We start from the raw sequence: 11,886 nt of genomic DNA, 5'->3' as shown, positions 1-11,886 counted from the left end.
TGTGCCTTTAAATCCAGGGACCACATAAAGCAGCTAAGTCAGTGGATTTCCCTCTTGCGTCTTGGCTCAAGAAGTAATGTATGCGTGTAAACCAGCTTCTTCAGTTAAATCAGCCCATAACCTGAAAATTAATATGGAGCCTTTCTAGCATACTGAATCAGACCTAAGAAAATTGTTTTTTGGAGTTATATTTTATTGTGGCAAATCTTTCTTGCTTAGTCGATATAGATTCTGGTTTGAGGAGAGCATTTTAAGCAAGATTTAAGGAGATAAAATGACAAGTGGATCCACAAAGTATTTCTGCCCAGTTTATCTTAATCTATGCAGACAACAATTAAATGTCTATTTATGAACACACAATGTGTGTGAATGAACTTTCATGCAAAAAAAACTGAACCACTGCCTCCACCTGCTGGTTCAACAAAGTCTTGCATTCATAAACTGACCATTTTGTGACTGAAAAAATAAAGACACACTTTTCAGAACAGTAGATATTTTAATAAACTTTTCAATTCACAAGTCTTATTGCAGCTGACATGATTAGTTTTTATATTACCAAAAATCATTGCAAAAATGCAGTATCATAAATATATGGCCATCTCATATAGTTTTTTTGTACATAATTATTTCAAAAGCTCCCTTAGTTGTAAAATAAGTGTGCAACCAACCTAAAAATCTGATGGAAATCTGCAAAATTCAGCACAGTATTTTCCGAAGAAGATAAATACAAGCTCTTACTCTATCTTTATTTAAAAGGGATTATGATGTAAAGTGAAAGATTGCTTTGATCTTGATGTTTTAGTGCTAAACAGGCATCCTGATTATCTTAAGAAATATCATAAATCCACGCAATGAAAATGTATAATATTTTGACATATATTCAATTAAATAAAGGATATAAAAAAAGGCAATATTGGCAAAAGCAGAAGCATACAGGATAAGTGCATTTACAAAAAAATAAACTTCCTCTGAATATTAAAAAGATACAAAACGTGTGAAGATGTGGCGTGTGACTGGCCGGCTGATGGACAGCAGTCACAAAGAGCCAGCGTCAGCCGGGGAAGGAGTGTGAAGTTTAACAGAAAGTCTTTATTCTGCTCTCCGTGGGACAGGACATCTTTTTTCATCTCTCCTTCTCTGATTCGACCTCCATCTCTACCCTATTTTTACCCATCAATCCATCTTCTCATTGGTTTCTCTTCTCTCCTGTTTTTTTTTTTTTGTCTCTCAGTGCCAGTCTTCATCTTTGTCATCCTCTTTCTCAGATGAGTCTTCATGGCTGCTGAACTCTGCCTGCTCTGTCAATCCGTTTCCTCCCTGATTAGTCGCCACCGCCGCAGCAGCCGCCACCGCTACCTTCCTGGCCCGAGCTTCAGCTACTGCCTGCTCCTCCTCCTCTTTCTGACGCAGCGCTGCAGCCTTCTTCTCCTGCTCCGCATGACTCTTCATGTGGGCACTTCGACTCTTCACTTTATAAAACACCCTATAGGATGTGGGGGGCGGAGAGAGAGAGTATGCAACATTATACACAATAGCAGCGGTTTGGAATGATGCAACACTATCAGATAGAAGATCACAAAGAGATCACACTTAATTTGAAAAAGCAGTTCTTCTTTCGAAATGTTTTAATTTCACAACGCCATTTCCCCATTTTCTTTCATAATTCTACTTTTCATCACAGTCTTTTATCTGCCCATCAAAACAAACAAGGCAGATTATTTCACAATTTCAAAGCCATATTATATATTTTATCTGCATTTCTTCATACGATTTAATTATTTCATTATCTCCTATTTTATCTATTGTTAGAAACTTTGGATTTCCATATCTTTGACCTACATGAAGATCAACATGATGAGGTGAACCACGAGCTACTGTAACTGCAGCTACAAATCTCCCAAACATTAGTGAGACTGCAACACTGGGTGAGCAAAAACAAACTATAACAAAGGACCATATAATGCAAAACCAAGACATCATGTCACAGCCTAAGTTATATGTGAAGACAAAGTAAATCTCTGTGATGATTCTGACGTACCTGCCACATTTCTTGCACGGAAATACCGCGTCAGGATCCGGTGGGGGCTTCGCTGGAGCTTTGCTCTTCTTTGCTGCAGGCTCAGCCCGAGGCCTGTGAGGTGCTGGCGGGTGGTGAGCCTCCTTATTCAAAGAGTGTGGCTCTTTCATCACCGGCAATGTCCCCGCCTGGAGCACCAAAAATAACCAGAGGTTAGTTTTGCAGTCTTTGACTTCATTCTATTACTGTGTGTGTGTACCTTTAGTCGATGAACTGCCTTTTAGATAAAGCTGGGCGATATGGAAAAAATCTAATATCACGTCACGACGTCATCATGTCGATATTGTGGCAATCTTGTAGGGTTGACTATTGGTGCTTTCACAAAAGATTAACACAATGATTTTGATAAATAATCACCCATAATGTGGATACAATGACTAGGTGGTTTAAGGCAAATAATAAAACTGCTAGTAATGCGGGTAAGTTGTAAGTAAGTAAATGACATCACTTTACGTTAATGCAGCCTTTAAAACCAGGAAAAGGCCACACTTGTGTCGTATCACGATAGCCAACATTTAAGACGATATCTAGCCTCATATCGATGTCGATATAATATCGATATATTGTCCAGCCCTACTTGCAGATACTAGAGTATGTAGTGAAATACTTACATAGTCATGAGCCTGTAGTGACTGAGCAACCCTTGCCCGCTGGCTGCTCTCGTAAGAAACATCCTTATTTTCATCTCCATCCATCTCTCCTTGAGTCATTTTTGTCTGCTGTGAACTCTGTAACAAATCACATCAGAGAAATACAAGGTAAGTGCACACAATATTAGAACCAACCTTTAAAATTTGGATTTATACACCCTAAACACCCTTTTAAAAAGATTATTTGGTGTCCCTTTTCAAAGATGAAATGATCACATCATTTTCTCGTAACCTCACTAATTAACTGAGTAATGTAATGCTTTACCACATATCACTATGGTACTCCACTCTACCTTAATGTCCACCACAACCTCTGTGGGCTTCTCCCCTGGTGAATCTGGCGGGCCGAAGGTTAAAATCCCGTGGCGTCCGATCTTCACCTGTTTCTTGTATGTGTAGTAGAACTCCACACACTGAGCCACAGTCTTGGTCTGCACCTTTAAAATCGGTACAAAAACCCCCCCATACACATGCAGAATTTAATATCATTAATTAACTTTTTCCACAGTGAGGCTGCTGTGCGGGATGCAAATTACAATCGACAATGAAAATGTATTAATAATTTATGTGTATATTATTACACAATGTGAATAAGAACACGCTTAAGACAAGTGACAGCCTTTGCCTCATGCCAGTGGTATTGTTGCTGTTCATGATTCTGTGAAATGAAGACCACGTTTCCCATAAATCCAGTTACTTCCTATCACATAGAGGATGTGGCTTGAATAGTCTAATTTTCGTCTTGTTTGCACGTTTGGAACTCATTAAGTTTGTTTGTGATGAAAGAAAAGGACATTTTCCATCAGTATCTGGCCTCATATTGTAAAATGCAGACTCAGAGTAATGGCTGAACATCTGTGTTTTGGTTTTGTTTGTTTAAAGCAATTATACCAATGCCTCATAAGTAATGTGCTTATTGATTTATTAGTGTGGAAATGCTAAGTGTGCTAGAGCACATATATAATCAAATGTAAATGTATTTTAGAGTTATTCACATCGATTCATAATCGTTAATGCTGCAGGGTTAAACTAACGAGCATACCAATTTCTGCACCATGAAGAAGTCCTTCCTGTAGGCAGAGATCCCCTTATTGAAGTAGCACTTCTCTTCTGCAGTCCAGCAGTCAGAGCCTGCCAGTGAATCAGATGCAGTGCAATTTAATGTGTGCTTAACAAGAGAGAATTAAGAAACATTTACAGAACATAGGTTAGGAAATCAGTAGTCTCGCATTGCCAGATCTTCCTCCACCGCACCGCAGAGGAGGGTGTGGCTAGTCCACACAGCAGTCTGGGATGGGAGAAAAGCGTGCTCTGGTTTATTGACATTTCTTTAAACCAATCAATCATTTTGGGCGGCGCTAAGCGGACACAGGTACGGTGCCTCTGCAAAATAGCCTTGGGAAGAACCTTGTTTGGGTGGAACGTAGGGAAGCAAACTTTGGAATTAAAATGGCTGTTGAGTTTGTGATGAGAATTTTACTCCAAAAAAAGTTAAATATAATTTGATTGTAGGTTCTCGGAGGATGTTTCCCGAATCGACGGGCTCGACCGGAGTTTAGAATGCCAACACAAAGAAAGCGGAAGGTGCGGGACATCCGGCGGAACCTCCGACGGCACCGGAACAATCCCGTAAATGAAACGCCGTCAATATAGACTAGGAAATCAGCGACAGAAGACAAAGAAGAGACCTAGGCAGTCAGGACATCTGTGAGAATATAGTGATTTTCTTTTAACAGCTTTCATTTTTCTGTAATGTCAAAGCTCACCTGAGTAGTGATAACCTGCCAGGTGATGACCATTGGGGAAAACTGGGTCCTGAAGCATCAAACGTCCCAGTGTTTCCTTAAAATCAACGTGATTAATCACAGTGAACAATCCATTCTTTAAAAAGCTCGTTGTTCCTCATTTGAGTCCTGCAACGATCACTATCAAACGGTTCAGTAACAGTAACAAATACAAAGTTGCAGTGAAAATAGTCATTTTTGAAAAATGCATGTTATCATGGTCATAAGGACCATGATAAATGTAAAAAAAAACACGTTTTTAAAGACTTTGATTAAATTAAAAAGTTGTACTGCTAATAATCATGCAAACTGAACTGCAGTAAATAGATTACAAGTCCCTATACTCACAAGGAAATCACCTCCACATTCATGTAAACAGTGTAAAACCAGCTCCTGGTTGGTTCCTCCGCCCCTGAGCACACTGCAACAAGCCATGTTCAGCAAATCCTCCACTACAAAAAACAGAAGAGAAAATGACGAGCGTTTGAAAGAATTAGTGGATAAGATGGTGATAAAAAGCTCTCACAGAGAAAAGAACAACGATCAGTGAATAACTTATGTGAGATACTAACTGCTCTCTTGGTCACCGTGTTTGAGGTGGGAGTCCTCCATAGGGATCCAAACCAAGTCAGCCTTGTGCAGGTCAAACTGGGAGGAAGGTTGATCCTGAAACTCGGGAATTTCTGCCTGGTATTTTTGCCCAATGTTGATACGCCTGAAAATATATATATATATATATTTATCTTTAAAAGCACAGTTCTGGAGATGTAAGAACATTTCTGATAAGAAGTTATTTTTTGGGCCAGATTTTGAAAGTTGTTTAGGCAGCTGTACTTACGGTTCAAGGCTAGCAGGTGCGGCATCAGTGATCAAGGACAGAACAGGAGGTGTGATTTCTGAACTTGCTGCAAATACAAAAACAAAATCTCCTTGTTAGACATCTGAGAACGCCTCATTAGTAGAACTTGTCTCCGATCTATACTTAAAGAAGCAACAACTGAGACTTACTGGAGCGCAACAGACTGCGCGTCGCAGATTTGGGCGCAGGTGGCGGTGGCAGAATTTGGTTGCTTACGGCGATGTTGGTCAGGAAGGTGGAGAAGTAGAGTCCTGAGCCCTCGCGCACAGGGGACAGGATGGGTGGAGGCGTGTACGGGGGCAGTGTGAGGGGGTTGTCCGGCAGGCGGACCGGAGAGCGCAGGTTGCTCTGGTAGGAAGAGATGCTGGAGTAGAGGGATGGAGGGATGAAGGTGGACGGTTTGTGCGGAGGGATGATGAGAGGCTCGGGACGAGGTCGGTACTTAAATTTGGATTTTCCATCCTCGTCCGGCCCGGGATCGTTTTCCCCATCCTAGACAGAAGATTGAGGGTTTGATCAGACCATTACTTTGTTTTCTTTAATATCAATTTAATGAAATGATAAATTGTTCTGCTGCAACTGAGCTTGATGTATTTGTAGGTGCATTTGCTTTAATTTGATTCCCCATAATCAATTCATGTCAGCTATGGAGTTCTGTCTGATCCTTCCAATGGGAATTTTCTACAATTTTTGATAGCGGATCAATTTTAAATATTGCAGGGAGTAATGAAACCCGTTAGATGAAGAGCTGCAGGCGACAGTCTGCAAGGTTACCTACAGTACATACTGAGGCCCATTGTTGTGTGGAAAACTACTTGCTCCGTGCAAATGGCGGTTGCAAATATTACTGACTGACTGAGTTTGTTATTAAAACAACTTGAGTTTGTTCATTCATTTCATCAGTTGCTCTTCTGGTGAATTTCAGACAAAGCAGCTGCTCCAGAAGTGTTTGCTGTCGCCAATCAACCAGGAGATTTGGGCAGAACTAGATTTGACCGAAGATTAACATCTGATCTCCTTACAATACTAACCTGGCCAAAACTCTCGGTCATGGAGTTTCTGAGTGATCGCCGACGAGCCACAATGACAGGTTTGCGATCGGATTGTCCTGCAGGCCGCTCACCCTGGCCGAGTCGTCCCTGAGTCCAGCCACCCTGAGGATCTGCTTGTCTACTGTGCACTGGCACTGATACAGGGATAACCAGAGGCACCATATTGGCCTGTCTGCCTGAAGAACCATCTTCCTGCTAGGGCACCAAAGTAAAGAGGCGGGAAGATGAGGAGAGATGGGAAAGAGAAAGTAACAGGGAGATTGGGAGATGAAGCAGGGAACATGGAAAAGGAATTAATATAATGATATAAAAAGAGGGAGATTGTGTGATTTTCAAATGAACTACAACATTAATTTATTTTGTTGTATTTTATAATAAATTATATGAGGGCCGCAATTTTAAGAATGTTTTTTTATCATCGATTAATATATAACCTCTTTTTTGATTAATCGTTTAGTCTGTGAAAAGTGAAAAAAAAGGGTGAAAAATGGCCACCACACGGATTACAAGACATCAATTGTCATTTCACCCAAATATTTTCAAGACTGAGAAAGGGAGAAAATATTAACATTTAACATGTTTGATCCAATGAAAATGTGGCATTTTTTGGTTGATTAATAGACTGAAACAATAAATCGATTATGAAAACAGTTGCTCTTTCATTTTCTGTCGATGGATTAATTCATAATAAAGTCTAAATCATCAATTGAGAACCAATAGCTAATTATTGCCCACTTTAAGTGTTACATTTACTAAACAAAAAGTGACTGATTTTAACTACTACAGGTTTAAAAAAAAAAAAAAAAAAAATCTGTGAAGTGCTGCATCTATCAAATGTAACATAGGGATTACACTTTTTTTAAATAAATAAAGTATTTTATTACTACATATTTCTATAGTATTAAGAGTGTGTACGCCTTCTGGTATGTCTAATCAAGCTGATAAAAATTTGAGCAATCCTAATTTCTACTGGTGGCAGTGAAACATATAAATCAGTTTTATGATTTAGACTTCAGACAAAGATAAGAACCGGAGTTAGACATTTTAATCTCATCTCCTAACTCACAAAAGGGTTGCACCACAATACACCAGCTCTGGGTTGTGAATAGCAATATTAAACCTGTCTGGTGTGTGTTAGAGAGTATAGGAGTGTATGTAGCTGTGCAGGTTGACAGCTCGGCCTCTCCCTAGCTCTGCTGAATCACTAGGAAGGAGCCTGAGGAATGTGGAGGTGTGCAGACATGCAGCTGCTCCAACTGTAAATTCAGCATGCGCAGTCTACACAAAAACCTGCCACAAGCCTGATAAACCCCTGAGGGCAGAGAACCAAACGTCCCCGTGCTAACAGAAACTGACAAAAACTGAGTTCAACTAGTATTGGTGCTTAGTGTCTGTTTTAGAGAAGCTGCTGAAGAGAAAATAAAGAAGCTGGTTGTAGTGGGTGTGCCACTTAGAATGTAAACATTACAAATCCTGAATAACTGCTTTAAGTGTATCATTTTTCTTAGAGCTATAAAATGAGAGCAATCTTTCAAATCCAAAATTTTTTCTCAGGTTGCACCAATATCTGGTGCATGACAAGGTCCTGGGCTATAGCTGAGGCTCGACAGCTGTAGGAATCAAGTGAACAGACTTAAGAAAAGGATTTTGTAAACCATAGGGAAGTTCTGCATAGAAACAGGGTTCTTCCCCTTTGTGCAGCTGCTCGCCAACTTTGCCAGATGAGAAAATTTGCTCTTACATGCACAGATTAGCTGCCATTTACTTTCTTCCTCATCTAAACTTGCTCTTAAGCAAGTATTTAAATTTCTATTTTGCGGTAAAATCGTCATAAATAAATAAATAATTACAGTGGTGGTGTAATAAGTGACTTTTGTTTGTTTTTTTAACCTTGAACATTTTAGCAGGCAGGGACTCCATTTCTGAAGCCTTCTGAGCCAGAGTTTCCAAGTTAATCTCCTTAGATGCTCTCCTTCTCCTACGGATGACCCCTCCTGTTGTCACTTCCCCTCCTTTAACAGCCTGAGTGCCTGCTACTCCGTTATGGGATGGTGGAGGCTCTTTGGATGCTTGAGACCAAATGTTTGTCGAAGGGGGTCCCAGTGGGGACTGTCCCTCCCTGGAAAGGCGACGTGAACGCCGAGGGGCAGCCAGCAGTGCATCTGAAAGCTCTGCAGGGTTTGTGGCTACCTTTTCGGGGCATGGATCAGGTACGGGTGATGCATCACTGGTTTGGGCCTCTGGTTCCTGCTGCGGCACCACTGACTGGACATCCTCTTTAGGTGCTGTGTCAGGTGGACCAGGCTTAGGAGGCTGAAAAATCACAAAGTTTTGGGTTTGTTGCTGGTTTGGTTGCACCTGTGGTTGTGTTGTTTCTTGCTGTGGCACATTTTGTTGTTGCACTTGCTGCTGTTGTTGTTGCATTTGCTGAATTTGTTGCTGTCGCTCCTGTAACTGTTGCTGGTGATACTGTTGCTGCATTTGCTGCAGCTGTTGTTGCTGTTGCATTTGATGCTGTTGGATTTGGTGATGCTGCTGTTGCTGCAGATGTTGCTGCTGATGCAACTGAAGGTGATGCTGCTGCTGCTGCAGCTGCTGCTGCTGCTGCTGCTGCTGTTGTTGTTGTTGTTGCTGCTGGCGACTGTGATGCATTTGTTGTTGCTGCTGCTGCATATGGTGTAGTAGCTGTTGTTGAGTTTTAGGCTGCTCACCATACGCCAGGCTCGGAATTCCCTTGTTGCCTGGAAAAACAGAGTAATAACCTGATGAAAACTGTTGCTTGCTGGGCCTAAATGTTGTCTGGAAGGGCTGCAGCATGGACCCCTGCAAAGTGTGAGAAGGTACATGGGGCTGACCCTGGAGCTCCACACCTTTATGGGCGTTTTGATATACATGCAGCTGAGCCTGGTGCATTGCAGCCGCAGCGTGCTCCCACTCGAGCCCCCTCCCCTGAGCTTGAGCCTGGGTGGCATCTCTGTAAACCTCAACAGGTCCTGGCAGTGGATTTTCTCCCCCCATTGGCAGAGCTACACCCTCATGGACTCCTTTGTGGAACGCCATGTGACCCCTGACATTCGCTCCACTCATATAGGGGCCAAAGTTCTGCCCCCAGGCTGAAGCAGGAGCCTCCTGAGACCAGCCGGGGGCCTGTACAGAGTCCTGGTGCATCCACTTTACTGGAGCAGTCTGCTGATAGTGCGGTAGACTTTGGGGCCCTTTCTCTGGGTTGTAAACACCAGAGCTGCTAGCAGAGTCACTGTGGCTTGACTCTAAAGTCGGAGGTCCGATACCATAATAAACCTCGCCTGAATGCTGCACAGGCTCTTTCATGGCTGCAGCCCGATGCTTGCCGCTCTTGTCAGTATGAACTTGAGAAGGAAGACTCATAGTAATAGTATAAGGTAATGTTGGAGTAAGAGCTCTCAATCTTGATCTCTAAGCGTGCAAAATGTTACTGCCTCTGTAGTGTGCTTTCTTTGTCTAATTGTGTATACAGAGGTATTTGGGAGGAAATATAAATCCCAAAGGAAAGTGCAGGGTGGGGAGCATGTAACCCTCCTTCCAAAATCAAATCTGAGGTTTGCTGTCCTTTCTTCTCATCCTCTTTATGGTGCCGGACCTTGTGAGAGAAAGGAGGGGTTAGACACTTTCTTTTTCTCTACAGACAAGCACACAAAGTTTTCAGTCGGCTTTCACTCGTATGCAGCAAAGAGGAAATTGAGGCCTACTCGAGCAAATAGCCCAGTCAATAAAGTGAAAACCAGTCAGAGAGTATGTGTTGATGTAAGCGCTGGAGGAGCAAAACCTATAGGCTATATTTCGATATTTACGTGCAGACAGGACGTTATAAACTTAAGAAGTTTTGAAGCGGCGGCCAACAGCACCAAGGAGGCGCTGACTGTATCGCTGCCATTTGGCATAACAAGAAATACAGGAAACGAAGGGGCTCGTGCAATCACCCGAGCGATAGCCAGTGATGTTATGTTAAACATCAGCAATAAGGAAGCGTCTGAAGAGCCGAGTAATGTTAGACAATAAGGCAGATTAGTTAGCATGAGTTAAACACAGTGTATATACCTTATCAATGGTGCACGGAGCTCTCCATGGCCAGCTCCATGGAGTCACTTTGGTTTCGATCAAAGTCGACTGCATGCAGCTCCATGAAGGGATTCTGCGCAGCAAATGTCATAACTCAGACAACTTTCCCTCGAGTTTCACAGCGCACAATATGGCGAACAGTGGAGTTTACAATCCCACGAACACATAATCCAAAAACCCGGACAGGCTGGAGAGGCTCGTAAACGTAGTTACAATGTTGCACACTGTATCGTAAAACCGTGCACTTCAGGGGGAAAAATGTCCACAACTTTCTCCCCGCAGCAACCGACGAGTAAACCACGCATGAGACGGTGAATGTGTGGAAACGGTGCCGTGCAGCGGCCTGCTCTGGTATTTCCGCTGATTTGAACACGTTGCTGCTGAGCCCCGCTGGTTTAAACGTTGTGTGTCGGTCTATCCAGAATGTATTAAACGTTGCGAAACTGCGCAAACACGCAAAAAGTTGTGCACCCCAGAACGTACCGCCTCACCCCAAAACAGCTCAACTCACATCCTGTTATCCAATCCGATTGTCTGGCCACTCCCATCGCTGTATCCGTGTACGTTTGTTTTGCTGTCACAGCTGCCCGGAAAGCGGAGTCTCAGCTCACCACCACACGGAAACAGTTTGCTGTGGGTTGAACCCTATGGGATTATTCCACAAAATACTTAGAATTAGGTTTCACATGATATTTCTATTAGTAGTATCTATGTGCATTTCTATTTCACATAGATACTTTATTCATCCCGAAGGAAATTTTAGGCATCCAGTAGACAACCATAACACAACAAACACATATCACACATATCACACATACATAACAGTAAAAATAAAAATAAAAATAAAAATCACTCACAGAAATGCATTGACCATATATTTACATTCTAACTTGTGGTCATTACATCTCTATTGCACATAGTCTAGAGTAGTGAACACAATCAAAGAATTAGGGAAAATTTTACTTTGATGAGGCTGAATCGAGAGAAGGAAATTAGGCCTAACTCTTAACTTGGATGCAAACAATAAATTAAATGAATGTTCACCTGCTTAATGCACATATTCTCTTTGTCCTGCAGCACCATATTTTAACGAGGCAGTGAAGTTCTTTAACAAAACATCTTTCAAAACAGTTATTTTGACCCAAGATGAATGCCTTTGCATGAGCACAGTCAGAGCTGTGTCCATGGGGCATGTCAGGGTTGTGCCTAGTGTCTTTAGATAAATGTATCAAGGCACTGCTGACAGGAGGGAAGTGTCGTGTCAGGACTGCATCTCTGCCTCATCAGACTGCAACCTCCAGCTGGCACTGGGACGGTTCACAGCTCAGTGTGATGCAGCAGGGATGAGAATGAAGAGATCCAGGTC

The 11,886-nt window shown here is 42.2% G+C and overlaps 1 protein-coding gene across 4 annotated transcripts; it reads right to left on the bottom strand.

Moving 5' to 3' along the window:
* Positions 1-476: 476 nt before the first annotated feature.
* Positions 477-11,043, bottom strand: mideasa (mitotic deacetylase associated SANT domain protein a). Of its 4 annotated transcripts, none has more exons than XM_031322477.2 (13): positions 10,500-11,043; positions 8,313-10,041; positions 6,402-6,614; positions 5,520-5,862; positions 5,350-5,416; positions 5,084-5,226; positions 4,860-4,963; positions 4,494-4,569; positions 3,770-3,858; positions 3,021-3,164; positions 2,689-2,805; positions 2,039-2,205; positions 477-1,483 (listed from the first exon to the last, which is right to left on the bottom strand). In XM_031322477.2, the coding sequence occupies exons 2-13, from the start codon at positions 9,807-9,809 to the stop codon at positions 1,228-1,230; spliced, it is 3,216 nt and encodes a 1,071-aa protein (XP_031178337.1). In that variant the 5' UTR covers positions 9,810-10,041; positions 10,500-11,043; the 3' UTR covers positions 477-1,227. The 4 variants fall into 4 exon arrangements, with proteins under 4 accessions (XP_031178337.1, XP_031178338.1, XP_031178336.1 ...); XM_031322478.2 differs by having other exon boundaries at positions 5,099-5,226; positions 6,402-6,617; positions 10,500-11,042; XM_031322476.2 differs by having other exon boundaries at positions 6,402-6,617; positions 10,500-11,041.
* Positions 11,044-11,886: the final 843 nt, after the last annotated feature.

The sequence above is a fragment of the Sander lucioperca genome, chromosome 19 (assembly GCF_008315115.2).
Source record: "Sander lucioperca isolate FBNREF2018 chromosome 19, SLUC_FBN_1.2, whole genome shotgun sequence".
Lineage (NCBI taxonomy): Eukaryota > Metazoa > Chordata > Actinopteri > Perciformes > Percidae > Sander > Sander lucioperca.
Note: the sequence above shows the minus strand (reverse complement) of the source record. Positions and strands in the feature narration are given on the sequence as shown.

Bases quoted from the DNA above. Each gene is read 5' to 3' on its own strand.
- mideasa (XM_031322476.2), bottom strand. From the start codon at position 9,809: ATGAGTCTTCCTTCTCAAGTTCATACTGACAAGAGCGGCAAGCATCGG. The intron at 6,618-8,312 runs GTTAAAAAAACA...TTGGTGCCCTAG, and splicing joins TGCCTGCTAAAATGTTCAAG to CAGGAAGATGGTTCTTCAGG. The intron at 3,859-4,493 runs GTGAGCTTTGAC...ATTCACTGGCAG, and splicing joins GGCAGGTTATCACTACTCAG to GCTCTGACTGCTGGACTGCA.